The sequence below is a fragment of the Leptinotarsa decemlineata genome, unplaced genomic scaffold (genome assembly GCF_025532065.1).
Source record: "Leptinotarsa decemlineata unplaced genomic scaffold, Ldec_3_MD MMD2_tig00002082_RagTag_RagTag, whole genome shotgun sequence".
In the NCBI taxonomy this organism is placed as follows: domain Eukaryota; kingdom Metazoa; phylum Arthropoda; class Insecta; order Coleoptera; family Chrysomelidae; genus Leptinotarsa; species Leptinotarsa decemlineata.
This window is the reverse complement of record NW_027412573.1, coordinates 545,643-559,235: the sequence shown is the minus strand read 5'-3', so window position 1 is coordinate 559,235 and position 13,593 is coordinate 545,643. Positions and strand designations below refer to the sequence as shown.

General features: G+C 40.1%; 2 protein-coding genes across 3 annotated transcripts in view; both read left to right on the top strand.

Moving 5' to 3' along the window:
* The window catches only part of LOC111504927 (uncharacterized), a 29,754-nt gene extending 20,916 nt beyond the window's left edge, over window positions 1-8,838 (top strand). The window contains exons 10-11 of one of the 2 annotated variants that reach the window (XM_023159646.2): window positions 2,084-2,149; window positions 2,705-8,838. In XM_023159646.2, coding sequence (XP_023015414.2) covers window positions 2,084-2,149; window positions 2,705-8,769 — 6,131 coding nt within the window. In that variant the 3' untranslated portion in view covers window positions 8,770-8,838. The remainder of the gene's footprint in view (window positions 1-2,083; window positions 2,150-2,704) is intronic. The other variant, XM_023159647.2, reaches the window with a different exon arrangement.
* A 624-nt stretch (window positions 8,839-9,462) lies between these two features.
* LOC111504928 (DDB1- and CUL4-associated factor 6) overlaps window positions 9,463-13,593 on the top strand; it is a 33,913-nt gene continuing 29,782 nt past the window's right edge. Inside the window, exons 1-2 of the mRNA XM_074176754.1 lie at window positions 9,463-9,788; window positions 12,434-12,706. Of these exons, the coding sequence (XP_074032855.1) occupies window positions 9,701-9,788; window positions 12,434-12,706 (361 nt within the window). The 5' untranslated portion in view covers window positions 9,463-9,700. The remainder of the gene's footprint in view (window positions 9,789-12,433; window positions 12,707-13,593) is intronic.

The window sequence follows — 13,593 nt, the reverse complement described above, 5'->3', positions numbered from 1 at the left end:
GAGAATCATGTATATCAATTTTTATTACAGAACAGTGGAGGGCGCCTAATCTGTGTCACAGAACAATAAATTATCTTTCTTTTGTCTACTCATAAAAACATTTCAAATGTGTTGCTCTTGTCAGTGAAAGTTCTGATTGTTTACTTTTCTGTGACTGAGTTTTCGTTAGCTGAGGATGGTTGGTATCTATGGCCCGTTATGGCAACAGTGTAGCATGTTCCATCGTAAAATGCGCTAGCACTTAGTTCGCTGATTGTAGTGTAATAGCCCATTCCTAATAAATATTGGCATTGAATGGTCAAAAAACTACAAATCATGATGCAATCACAATGAGCGATGACTTTTTTTATTTATTTATTACACAAATAGGGATACAAACAGAATCAATCCAAAAATATCCTCATTTTACATATGAAAGATAGTGAGAAAACAAAATATAAATGATAAGTACGTTACACTATATACTAATGAATATTAACAAAAAATTTAAAAAAACAGTACCTATATGAAGAATCGATAACTAATTATAAATAAAAATATATTTCACATACTTTTCAAATCTAAGGAAAGGTAACCTCAGTTTTTCAATATCATTGCAATTGAAGGATCTTACAATTCTGCATGAAGGAGAGTTATTTCCTGAATTGGTTTTTCTAAATGGGGTTGCAAAGAGATCATGGTTTCGCAAGTCTCTGCAAAGTGTATTCAATGAAATTTTTGTTATCAACGTAGGACAATCGACACGTTTATTGAATAATTTGTACAGCATTAATATATCTGGCATTTTTCTTCTATCTGTAAGAGACAAATAATACTTTTCAATGTGATCTACAATCTGTGACGTGACACTAGCAAAAAAATTGAAATTTTTTTCAGTAATTTCATAGAATATCAAATATTTTTTTCGATGTAATAGCAACCTGTTGGAATAGTTATTTATATATGTATTTGCCAATTATTACACTCTTGCGTCAGTGAGGCTTGTGAATATTTTTGAAGATATCAGGGTACCATAATTTCATATCTTTTATTTATTCCATATATTCGTACCTACCATGAAAATATGTAATAGTTAGAAACGCCGACAACAGTTGTGGTGATTGACGAGGTAAGTTTTAACGCTGAAGAGGCTTAAGCTTATAGCAGGGCCCCCCTAATACCAAATATGTAACCGAAAAACTAACAAAACCAAAATTGAATAAACGTCTTTGAACGAGGTTAGTTTCTTCTTTGATTGATTGATATCAGGTCACAGAATACTATTACTATTCTGTGGTTGGTTTTTTTTATAAGTGCGTTTTATTGGCACTAATCTTATTATAGATTAGATCATTCCCGCCAATATTTATTTGCTATTTCTGCTCGATGAAACGACATGGAGCAGAGAGAGAGAGAAAGTGAAAAAGTGAAAAAAATTGCATGGAACCTTCCACAATCTGAAAAAAAAATTATTTTACAAAGTGCTATTTTTCAGATTATGGTAGGAGTGAATCCCTTAAAAGATCCAAAGAACTGATTTTCTTCATGAAGAATTAGGAATGTGTTAATTGAGTAACGCTTTATATCTGGATTCCATCCAGAAAAGAGCCGTCCGCCTGATTAGAGGCGAGAACATCACTTACAACGTTGATAGTCTGGAACATCGAAGATAGGTTGGGGATTTGTCTCTCTTTTATGAATACTTTCACAGGAATTGTTCAAGTGACTTGGCACCAAGAGTGGAACATCAGAAATACGCGACAAACTGTGGCTGCTCATCGTTTTAAGGTTCAACTCAGTACATCTCGAACTTCACTGTTTGAGAAGTTCCTCATTTGGAGAACTGCGTTCATATGGAATAAACTTCCTGAGAACATTTTTCCAAATGGATTTAATTTAGCGATTCAAATCCAATGTGAATCCTCTTGATAGTGGTCAACTTATATTCAGGCTTCTCATTTCTTCTTCCCTGTTTCAAATTACTTATCTTTTTTCTCTTATTTGTAGTAAGTTATGTGGTAGTTTTGCTTTGAATCATTTTTCCACACCATGTGTGTTTCTTGAAGAAATGAATTCTTTATCATTATATCATTTCCTTTTCCAGGAACTACAGATGAATTGAGTATCTTGAATGAAGAGTCTCTGGATTCAAAACATAGCAATGATCAAGGTGAGCCATAAATAATTGGAATGTATATATGAAAAATATACGGTTCAGAAATTGAATCAAATAATTTATGCATGTTGTATTTGATTAGTATTCAGGTCTTTATCATGCACTTTCAAACGTCATTTCAAAACTTTTTCAAAATATGTTGCATTTGTAAAATATTTGAAATTCATGTTTTGAGTAACGTCGAATCATTTTTACCTAGCCTGAAGGACCTTTACGTTTTGAGAAATTTCGATCACATTGTCCCACATAAACACTCCGGACACTTGAGCTTATAAACTTCAGGTATCTCCACCTTGTCCACTTTGTCTTTTGCATTAAAAAGATAATTAGATAACCTGCCGTGTGGTCTGAATGCCACTTCCACATTGTTTTTTCTGAAAAACCCGCAATTGTCTCTGCTCTTTAACCAGAAGAGAAATCTCACACCTTATATAACATAGTTTCAAACTCAATTGGATTTGTAATCGATGATTGTCAGTACTTTAATTTTAGTTCGTATAAAACTAATTTCTTTGTCAAAAAACTAAAAGTGTTTTCTCCATTTTCCAGACAGGAGCAACGCTCAGAAGGAACAGTTAGTTGAGAGCAAAAGTTCACGAAAAACTAATAGGGAAGATGCCATTGAACTATCACAAACTACCCCTACTCGTCGCGAGACATCCAGTGAACCTTCAGAATCGTACAAAAGTGCCCGAGAACCGTTACCTACTAATGCAGATCGAGATCCCATCGAAGGAAAATATTCTGTGGGGTCCAAAACAGAAGTCGAGAAAAATAAATCGAAACGTCCAGAGAAAACAGAAAAGAAACCGGAAAAACGCAAAAGTTCATCAGAAGTACCAGATTCTGTATCGAAGTTGTCAGACAGAGATAATCCTCCCCCGATCAGCAGCAGTTCGGGGGGGAAAAGGCAGAAGAAAAAGCGTTCCTCTAAACTGGACTACAGCGCGTGCGATTGCGTTGGAGTGTGCCAGTGCGTCGTTTGTTCACCAGAAATAATTGCCAAGAGGAAGGCGGCCACCGGAACCGTTAAACCTCCGGACCCAGAGTCTGAGAAACTATGCTGCTGTGTTTTTCCTTCGCAGAAAAATCAAGCGATTTACATGCAGTCGGGCCACCAACCTGGGTGTCCGTGTTGCTCTCCTTTTAAAACTGAGGCATTTCTGCGCAGCACCAACCTCGATACAAACCGAGGTGCCGTACCCAAAAACAGAAAGCGCATCAGTATCGAAGACGTATTTCTTCCGGCCACAAACTGTCCTCTAGAGCTCTACGAAGAACCTCCCAAAAAATTTCCGCACCCGCGCAGCTGTGAATGCATCGACTGCCTCTGCCTACCGAAAATCCAGCAATTGGCGCAGACACGGGAGTTTCCCGTTATTAGGGACGAAAAGCAGATCTACCAGGTGTCGATGAAGTGCGAGTGTATAAACGCGATCAATGCCAAGAAATTGGCCATGGAACGGTCTCGGATTCCGATAGCGACCAACTCGAACGCCAGCCCGCCGAAAATAAAGCTCCCGACTCCCACGGAATGCACCTGCGAGGAGTGCAAGTGCTCCCCCTGCGGCGATCAAGCGAAAAAAAAAATTCCCGAAACTCCGGGTGTTACCGCCAGTAAACTAGCTCCAGGAGTCACCCCCAGCCAGCTGGCAAAGATGTGCAGCTGTGGCGAGTGTGAGTGCAAAGTCTGTTTCAACAAACCCAAACCTGTGCCGGCCGATGAGGTCCCGTCACAACTTCCCTGCGATCAGCTGAAAGGGGCGAAGAGCGCCACGCCTGCGCCTTCGAGTAACAAAGTCAGAGTCAAAGGTTGTTGCTGCAAAGGTGAATGCACGTGCGAACCTTGTCCTGTTGACCAAGGTGACAAAGCGAAAGATCCGGTTTCGGCTCAACAGTCTAAGATGAGCAAGAAGGAATCGGAAAAGCTGGTGAAGGCGTTGTCATTGTCACGGCCCGAGGATTGCGACTGCACAGAATGCGTATGCCCTATGTCTAAAGGGCAGACCGATAGGGCGCCTCAAGAAACACCGACATCTCCAGGAGAAGAGCCCCATCCTGATGATTGTGATTGTGATAAGTGCGTGTGTCCCAAGTCATCATCAAAAATGTCGAAATCTCCTTCAAAAGTACCAACGAACATTTCCAATTTACCTGTCACCGCCTCAAATGTGCCTACGACCGCATCTAACATACCTACGACCGCATCTAACATGCCTACGACCGCATCTAACATACCCACGACTGCATCTAAAGTACCTACAATCGCTTCTCAACTACCAGCGGCGGCTTCAAAAGTAAGCAAAATCGAGAGCAAATCTCAACCGCCCCCCGGAAAAAAACCCTCCGATTGCGACTGTGTTACTTGCTTGTGTCCCGAACCATCGAGCGCTCAAGGCGACCAACCAGAAGAAGAGTGCACGTGCGAAAAGTGTGATTGCCCTGGAGCTGCCACCTTGAAACTCACTGAACAGAAACCGATTTCGGCGAAGCCTTCCGAACAAAAACCTACACCGTTGCAGCCCATTCCGGAGCACAGACCGCTCGCCGAGTGCGACTGCGAAGTGTGTGAATGTTCGCCGTGCCAGGATCCGAAGAAAAAGAAGACGCCGGCAACCGTGGCTAAGAGCGCGCCGGTCCCTTGTGATTGTCCAGTATGCGAATGCCAACCGTGCGCGGATCCGACTAAGAATAAGCCTTTTGTTGTCGCCAAACAAAGCGCTATTTGCAGCGATAAACCTTTGAAAGAAAAATCGAGCGTCCAAGCCCCGTCCCATCCAAAGGGGTGCACGTGTGATATTTGTGAGTGTCCTGGCAAAGATAAAGCTCTGGGAAAGAGAGACGAGAAACCAGCCGAACCACTACCCACTGGCGAGTCGAAAACTCAGCCCCTCACAACTAGCGATGAAAAACACCCAGACGAGTGCATCTGCCAGGAGTGCCTTTGTTCGGAAGGATTACCCACTCCGGAGCCCACCAAAGTCGGTCACCCGGATAACTGCACCTGCACCGAGTGCCAATGCCTGGACGAAGTCATGGAGACGGCGAGCGACTTCAGCCAAGCGGTGTCCGCTAAACCGAGCGTAGGTACGAAAACGGATAGCGGAACACATGCACAGGAGTGTATCTGCGCAGAATGCAAGTGTCCCGAGGAGGTGGATGCAGTTCAGGCAGCGGTTGAAGAAACAGTAGTGAACCAGCCGGTGTCGGATCAGACGGACGGACCGACAGAACCTACAGGGCACGTGGAAGGTTGCTCGTGTTCAGTGTGCCAATGCGTCGATTGTTACGGCAAAATTGATAGAATATCACACGCTCTTGAATGCAAGTGTGGCGATTGCATTTGCGTGGAGTGCCCGAAGGTTCAACCAGGGGGAGACGCGATGAGAGGTGTCCCTTCGAAAGCGTCCAAATTCGGCGTTCCTCAAGCGATTAGTTTCGTCGAAAAAGTGGAACAAATAGAAAAAGTCACTAAAAAGAAATGTCTTTGTGACGATCCGACAATATGCGGAGTGTGTTATTGGTCCATAAAACCAAAATACGATTACGATGAGTGTAAATGCGGCGTTTGCTTGTGCGAGAAGTGCTCTTACATCGAGACGGAGCCGGCTACTGCCCCCGATCCTGAACCGAAATCAGAAAAACCGGTAGCTACGCCTGAAACAGTGACGTCTGAGACTCCTCCGACATTGGCCGTTTTGGCACCGTGCCATTGCATCGAATGCAACTGCGATGTTTGTTCGAGAGAAAAGCCGAAGCAGGAGTTGAAACATCCAGATACGTGCACATGTCTGGCGTGTATCTGCATCGACTGTTTCGACAAAGCAAAAGCTGGGGCTGGAAATAAGACTGGAATACCGGCAGCAGCATCGTTTCCCGGGCCTGCCGGGGAGCACAACCCTAATTGCAAATGCGCCACCTGCATATGCTTGAATTGTGGTAAAGAAGAAATTCCAACAGTTCCGAACGGAAATACTCAAATTTGCAACTGTGGCGATTGCGAGTGTGTTGTGTGTGGATTCTTACAGAAGCCTCAACCCAACGAGGTTCCACCAGAACAAGTGCTCGGTGTACCCCAACCCAATGCTGCAGAGCAGAAATTAATGGATCCCCCACCGTTCGAAACGCCTATCAGGAAACTTTGCGACTGCAGTACGTGTTCCTGCGTAATTTGTTCAGAGAGAAGAGCAACCGAGAGTGAAGAACAACCAGCAATCAATAATTCGATTCACGACCGTAGTAAAGTATCAGCCCCTGCAACTGCGGAAGCACCGCCTTTTGAAGTGCCCTTTAGAGCACCATGTTTTTGCCAAATTTGTACTTGCCCAAGTTGCAACAAGGAAGGTGGGCAACCACCCATCAGCCAAGACGAACTTATGCTAGTCCAGGGAGGAACAGTTCAACCACAGTCGACACCTTCTATGGCGGTTAGTCAAAAGGAATATGTATCGGCCCGTCCTTCTTCCGCGCCTGATTCTGCTAGGCCAGTGTCGAGACTACACTGCGAATGTCCAACATGTTCGTGTGCAGCAAAAGCTCAGGATTTCCAAGCTGGTATTTTGTCACCTCTAGCTGATAAACAATCTCGAATGTCCGCCAAGCAATCAACAGAAGTACGCCGAGTGTCTTGCCCAACTTCTCACGCATCCGGACAACCTTCCCATGTATCATGTCACCCATCATGTCCGGGCTCACATGTATCATGTCCACCTGCAGTTTCTGGGCAACCATCTCATATCTCTGGACAACCATCTCATATCTCTGGAAAACCATCTCATATCTCTGGGCAACCATCACATATTTCTGGAAAAGTTTCACACGTTTCTGGACAACCATCACATATTTCTGGAAAAGCGTCACACGTTTCTGGACAACCTTCACATATTTCAGGAAAACAATCAAATATATCTGGAAGGCCTCAAGTATCAGCCCAAACATCCAAACAGATTCAACCACAGGTGTCAGCTCAAACATCTCGTATATCTGGAAAGCAATCCCAGCCGACCAGATCTTTACCGGTAGCTCATTGTGAGTGTCCATCTTGCCAGTGTCCAAATACTCATTTTTCGGCACCCCCCATACCTCCAAAGTCGTCTCAAGTGTCTTGCCGGCCATCTCATGTATCTGGAAAACAATCTGCCCAGATATCATTCGCTCCTTCAGTATCATCTCAAAAAGAATCTACTCTAATAGCTGTTCAGCCGTCTCACATATCTGGACAACAATCTGCCCAAATGGCCACACAATCATCTCACATATCAGGGCAACAATCTAACCATATGCCTGCACAACGGTCACACATATCGGGTCAACAGTCCACCCAAATTGCTGCTCAGCCATCTCACGTATCAGGTCAGCAATCTGTCCAAATGTCTACCCAACAATCTCATATATCAGGACAACAATCTGTCCAAATGCCTGCGCAACAATCTCACATATCGGGTCAACAGTCTACCCAAATTGCTGCTCAGCCATCTCACGTATCAGGACAACAAGGTTCCCAAATGCCTGCCCAACGATCTCACATATCTGGCCAAATGGCTGCCCAAGCATCCCACGTATCTCAAAAGCAATCCAATGTTATTTCTGGGCAAATAGGAGACGTACCCCAGATGCAAGTTCCCGAGTGTGATTGTCCTACCTGCGTTTGCGCACCGTGTCCAGATCAAGTTGTCCAGGCAAAAGTCAGCAAACTCCAGCAACAGACAGAGGTCGATTCAGAACAACATTCCACGAATTGCACTTGTCCCACGTGCTGCGCTTGCGAAGCCAAATTGGCAGATATCGATCTGTCGCAAATGAACGACGAAGCTCTAGAAAAGAAAATAGAAAAAGATCAAAAGGAAAATTGCGAATGTCGCGAGCAAATCGAAGAAATTCGCAAGGCACTGACAAAAATCAAGTGCGCTTGCACCGAAGCGGAACTCAAGGCCTTGAAGAGCAAGCCACTGGTGAAGCAAGCATCCGCGTTCGGACAAACGATGTCCGGTCTGAAGTTGGCGCTGACTAATCTGCAGGAGAAGTGCAAAGCCAAGGATAGAATGATCGACGCTATGACGGGAGAGTTGAAGCAGCGGACCAGCAGCAAGACTTTTGACAAAGTTTTGAACAAATCCATCAGTGATGCCCCGGACTACGACAAGGCAGACGATGTCAAATCGCTGGACCGATCGCACGAGGTCATTTCCACTAACGTCCTATACACCGTAGAAGAAGAGGTGCCTGTCAAAAGCCATTTCGACGATAAAATGTCGAGAGCTATAGAAACGGAGAAGAAGAAAAAGAAATCTTCGAAGACCTGCAAGTGCGGCAAGTCGCATCGGACGAAAGATCCGCCGCACGTCGATTTAAGCGGATTCGAGATCGTGGACATAAGACGCATCACGAAGGACAGTATCATAATCAAATGGAAACCGCCTCGAGGAAACAGCATAACGGGTTACGACATTTTTATCAACGGAGTGAACAAGTCGAAGGTCATGAGCGGCGGTAGGACGAGCGCTATGATTCATTCTTTGGACCTGACTTCGACCATTCAAGTAACTATTTACGCTGTGACAAAATGTGGGCGGTGTGAACCCCCGGCTATTGCCATTTATGAAATTAGGCCGTGATCAGTCGTCACCAACAACTTTTGTAATGCTTTGACATGATTGTTCTGCAAATAAAAGGATCCTTAAAAATGTATTTGTTTTAGGGTGCAATGAGTACTATAATTTTGTTTTGGTTCATTTGACATTCATTAAGATGTGTTTCCAAATTCATAGCGATGATTTCTCTAATCTTTGTAACGAAGCACAGTTCAATCATTTTTTTAAAGTTCCAATGTCTCGAATGGAAATAATCATGATTGAAACATACAGTTCGTAATGAAAAATAATGAATTAAAATTAATTATTTAGCAGCAAATTAACGAAAAAATTATTTCCTGAATCCTGAAACCCAGTGTTTTTGGAAGACTCCGTTATAAGTACAGGTATATGAGTTTTTCAAGTCGCCCAAAGGTCATAAATATATAGTCATGAATTATTTCTCAACTATGAATGTTATGAATACCATTATTTTCCAGTTTCAAATTAATTTCAAAAATGATGATTCTTTGCTTTTTTTATCAAGCACTCAACATTAGGGACAATCATTTTACCGGTCGTGGAACTTGATATAATTTCTTTGCGGCACTAGTTTAGCAAAGGTAAACGGTAAACACTCACAGAACTAAATCTCTGGGTTTTAGTTCGATGGAAAGAACTGTGTTCTGTGAATGTCTCCAGGTTTACTCACCCAGCAAAACGTCAGTTGCGCATATGCCCAATTCATTTGACACTGACAGGTCTATTGTTTATCTAATTTTATTTATTTTGTTCTTGATCTGCAACAAAATGCAATTCACATGAGAAGTGAAAAATTAAACTTTTCATCTATGCATCAGCATCCGAGTGTCACATTATAAAACATGAATTTTACGAAACTCTCCAAAAATGGTCTATTTTTAGCAGTAGTACAAAAAAAATTATAAGCTCCACTTGAACTAAATTAAGCAACAAAATGAACAATGAACGCAAATCGATGTTCAGAGATATTTACAAGAGACAGTACAGCGGTAACAGGACGAAAACTTATGAAATAGCAAAAGGTGAGTCACTGTTCGCTACCAAATGAATCTCTGATCTATAAAAACTTAGATAAACTCTAAAGAAGCTAATACCAACAATAATATCATGAAAAGGAACTTGTTAGTGGAAGGTTCCATTTTCAAGGAGATAACTTTCATACAAATGGGAGATACTAAAAATAAGAACTGTAAAGATATCTATGGGCTTGATTCCAAAATGTTAGTTTTAAAATTATTATGAATCATAGGAATGAAATATTTTCCTTTGTCTGCAACTTGTTCGAATTTGACACCGCTGAGCTTGCTATGATTTCATTTTTAACATAATATCATTAACACACCCTAATCTATAATTTCATGATTGAAAAAGCTTAAGAGATCATGAAAGCTAAAATGGTTTTCTCAACATCACATAAAAATTGTATCCGATTAAATGTTTGATCTCTAATCCATTCTCAGAATAATGTATCAGAAGAACAGAATTTTTTCCTTGAATTACTGATCTCAAAATGTTTGGGGTCATAACTAACATCATTATAAACAATATTAATTTGATATTTGAAGACAAATGTAGCAATTATCGTTGTATATCTGTTTTGTGTCAATTTGCTTCAGTTGATCAGGGAAGGTACATATTTTCGAATGATACCGATGCAAATTTGAAAAGATCGAAGATACTGCAGTTTCAACTAACTTTCAAGCTCTTAGCGAAGCAAAACAGTGGACTTTATTTAATGACTTATTCACAAAAATGAATCACTAAAACCACCAAACTAGAAGTACACAATCAATATATCTAAATACATTCCAACAAGCTGAATATTAGCGCAAGTCTAATAGAAAAACTGTTGCTTCAAATGGAACAGTATCAAGGTTATTCATTATTATTTGAAATAACGTTATCAAATGATAAAATTTATAAAAAATATGTCAAATAAATGTGAACTTACTTCTGGCATCCTTGATCTATTGCTGTTCTTGATTTATATTTAAAATAAGGAATAAATCCCAATAACAATATATTGATGATCTTACGTTATTTAATAACCTTACCAAATATGAACTCTATGCTGATGACATCATTTTATTGGAGAGGTCTGAAGAAAACCAAGACCTAGATGGAATAACAGAGAGATCAAAGACTGAACTGAAAACCAATTAAATTATGACTGATTTTCCTTCCAGTAATCAAATATAATGAGAAAAAGCAATAGTTTTGTGTGACTGCAGCAGTTTTTGTGAACGCGTCGGTTTCTGTAACCGCGTCAGTTTTTGTGGCCGCGTCAGTTTTTGTGACCGCGTCAGTTTTTGTGGCCGCGCTAGTTTTTGTGGCCGCATCAGTTTTTTGTGATCGCGTTCGTTTTTTGTGGGCGTGTCAGTTTTTGATTTTTTATTTATATTGAGTATCTTCCATTATTTAATGACCTTACCAAATATGAACTCTATGCTAATGACATAATTTTATTGGAGAGGTCTGAAGAATACCAAGACCTAGGTAGAATAACGGAGAGAGCAAAGACTGAAATGAAAACTAATTAAATGAAGTGATTTGATTATGATTGATTTTCCTTCCAGTAATCAAATATAATGAGAAAAAGCATCAGTTTTGTGTGACTGCGTCAGTTTTTGTGACCGCGTCGGTTTCTGTAACCGCGGCAGTTTTGTGTGACTGCGTCAGTTTTTGTGATCGCATTGGTTTCTGTAATCGCGTCAGTTTTTTGTGACCGCGTCAGTTTTTTGTAACCGCGTCAGTTATTTTGTGATCGCGTTCGTTTTTTGTGTCCGCGTCAGTTTTTGTGATTTGTCTGAGACATTTGACTGCATGAAAACTGAAGCAAAAGCTTCACCACTATGGAATGAGAGGGCGTATGTGCAATTCAGTTATCAAATCAGACGTATAAATACAATTTATAATGTTGAAAACATCAATAATGAAGTGCCTCAAGGATCCGTCCTTGGTACTATCTTTGTCTACCATATGCGAACGATCTAACAATGCTCAATAGTTGAGAGGTGAAAAAATGAATCATTCCATACACTTGTAACATTTCATTGTTACAAAGTGTGTTGATGCAACAAAAACGAGCTGTAAGGGAACATAAGCAAACCGAACTGTCTTGGCCCATGTAGACTGCCCTTCGAAACACACAAGATTCTCAAAGTTGTTTTCAGTGTGCTTTGTCAATAAAAATAAGTCAATATTCGTCAGTCAATACTACGAACTAATAAATTGAACTTGCTTATATCTTACCTCTAACCAAAGATTCATTAAAATAGAATGGAGGTAAGATGTATAATCGATTTCTTGAATATATAAAAATAAATCTGGAGATAATTCAGAAATTAGGCCGCATTATAGTTCGAGGAAAGACCTTTCAAAACGTTCTCTATACACAGAATTTCAAATTGTAAAAAATATTGGTGAATTTGTTTTCTGACATCCGCTTTTAGTGCCATCATGTAAGATCTATTTTTTTACTCTGTCATAATATTTTTGTTTATACATTTTTTTGGGACATGATGCATTTAATTTGTATGTACGTATTTGTGGTTATGTATGTATGTATATTGTGTATATACACACTGTGTATGTGTGTGTGTGTATTGTATGTAAAGTATTCCTTACTTTCGACAATAAAGTACCTATACCTTTATTGATATTACAGGCGATGAGAGCTTCGTTCAAAGATTGGGCCTCATCAGGAACATGCTCATCCACCAAGGGTGTGTTAATTCAATCTGTTGGAATGACACTGGGGAGTATATTTTGTCCGGATCGGATGATCAACATTTAGTAATCACAAATGCTCACGATGCCAACGTCAAGGAGTGTTACCGCACTAGTCACCGAGCTAATATATTCAGCGCCAAGTTCCTGCCTTGCACTAGTGATAATCAGATCGTTTCTTGTTCTGGAGATGGAATAATATTGCACACGGGTAATCATATCATCGATGTCTTATATTTAATAGCCTACGGAAGCTGTTATTAGTTAAACATTGATCGAACGTATTAAAAAAATCATACTTTGATGTGAAATTTCCAATTTGAAGTTTACAAAATCGCAACACGTGTTTTTTTAGCGTTTATTTCGAAACACAATACACAGAGTGTTAAATAGAGACATCTCTGTTACTAAGAATAATATTTTTGCCATTCATGGGCGTGTCAATCAATAATCACTATATTACTATTATATTTAATAGCCTACGGAATCTGTAATTAGTTAAACATTGATCAAACGTATTAAAAAAATCATACTTTGATGTGGAATTTCCAATTTGAAGTTTACAAAATCGCAACACGTGTTTTTTTAGCGTTTATTTCGAAACAAAATACACAGAGTGTTAAATAGAGACATCTCTGTTACTAAGAATAATATTTTTGCCATTCATGGGCGTGTCAATCAATAATCACTATATTACTATTATATTTAATAGCCTACGGAATCTGTAATTAGTTAAACATTGATCAAACGTATTAAAAAAATCATACTTTGATGTGGAATTTCCAATTTGAAGTTTACAAAATCGCAACACGTGTTTTTTTAGCGTTTATTTCGAAACAAAATACACAGAGTGTTAAATAGAGACATCTCTGTTACTAAGAATAATATTTTTGCCATTCATGGGCGTGTCAATAAATAATCACTATATTACTATTATATTTAATAGCCTACGGAATCTGTAATTAGTTAAACATTGATCAAACGTATTAAAAAAATCATACTTTGATGTGAAATTTCCAATTTGAAGTTTACAAAATCGCAACACGTGTTTTTTAGCGTTTATTTCAAAAAAAAAATACACAGAGTGTTAAATAGAGA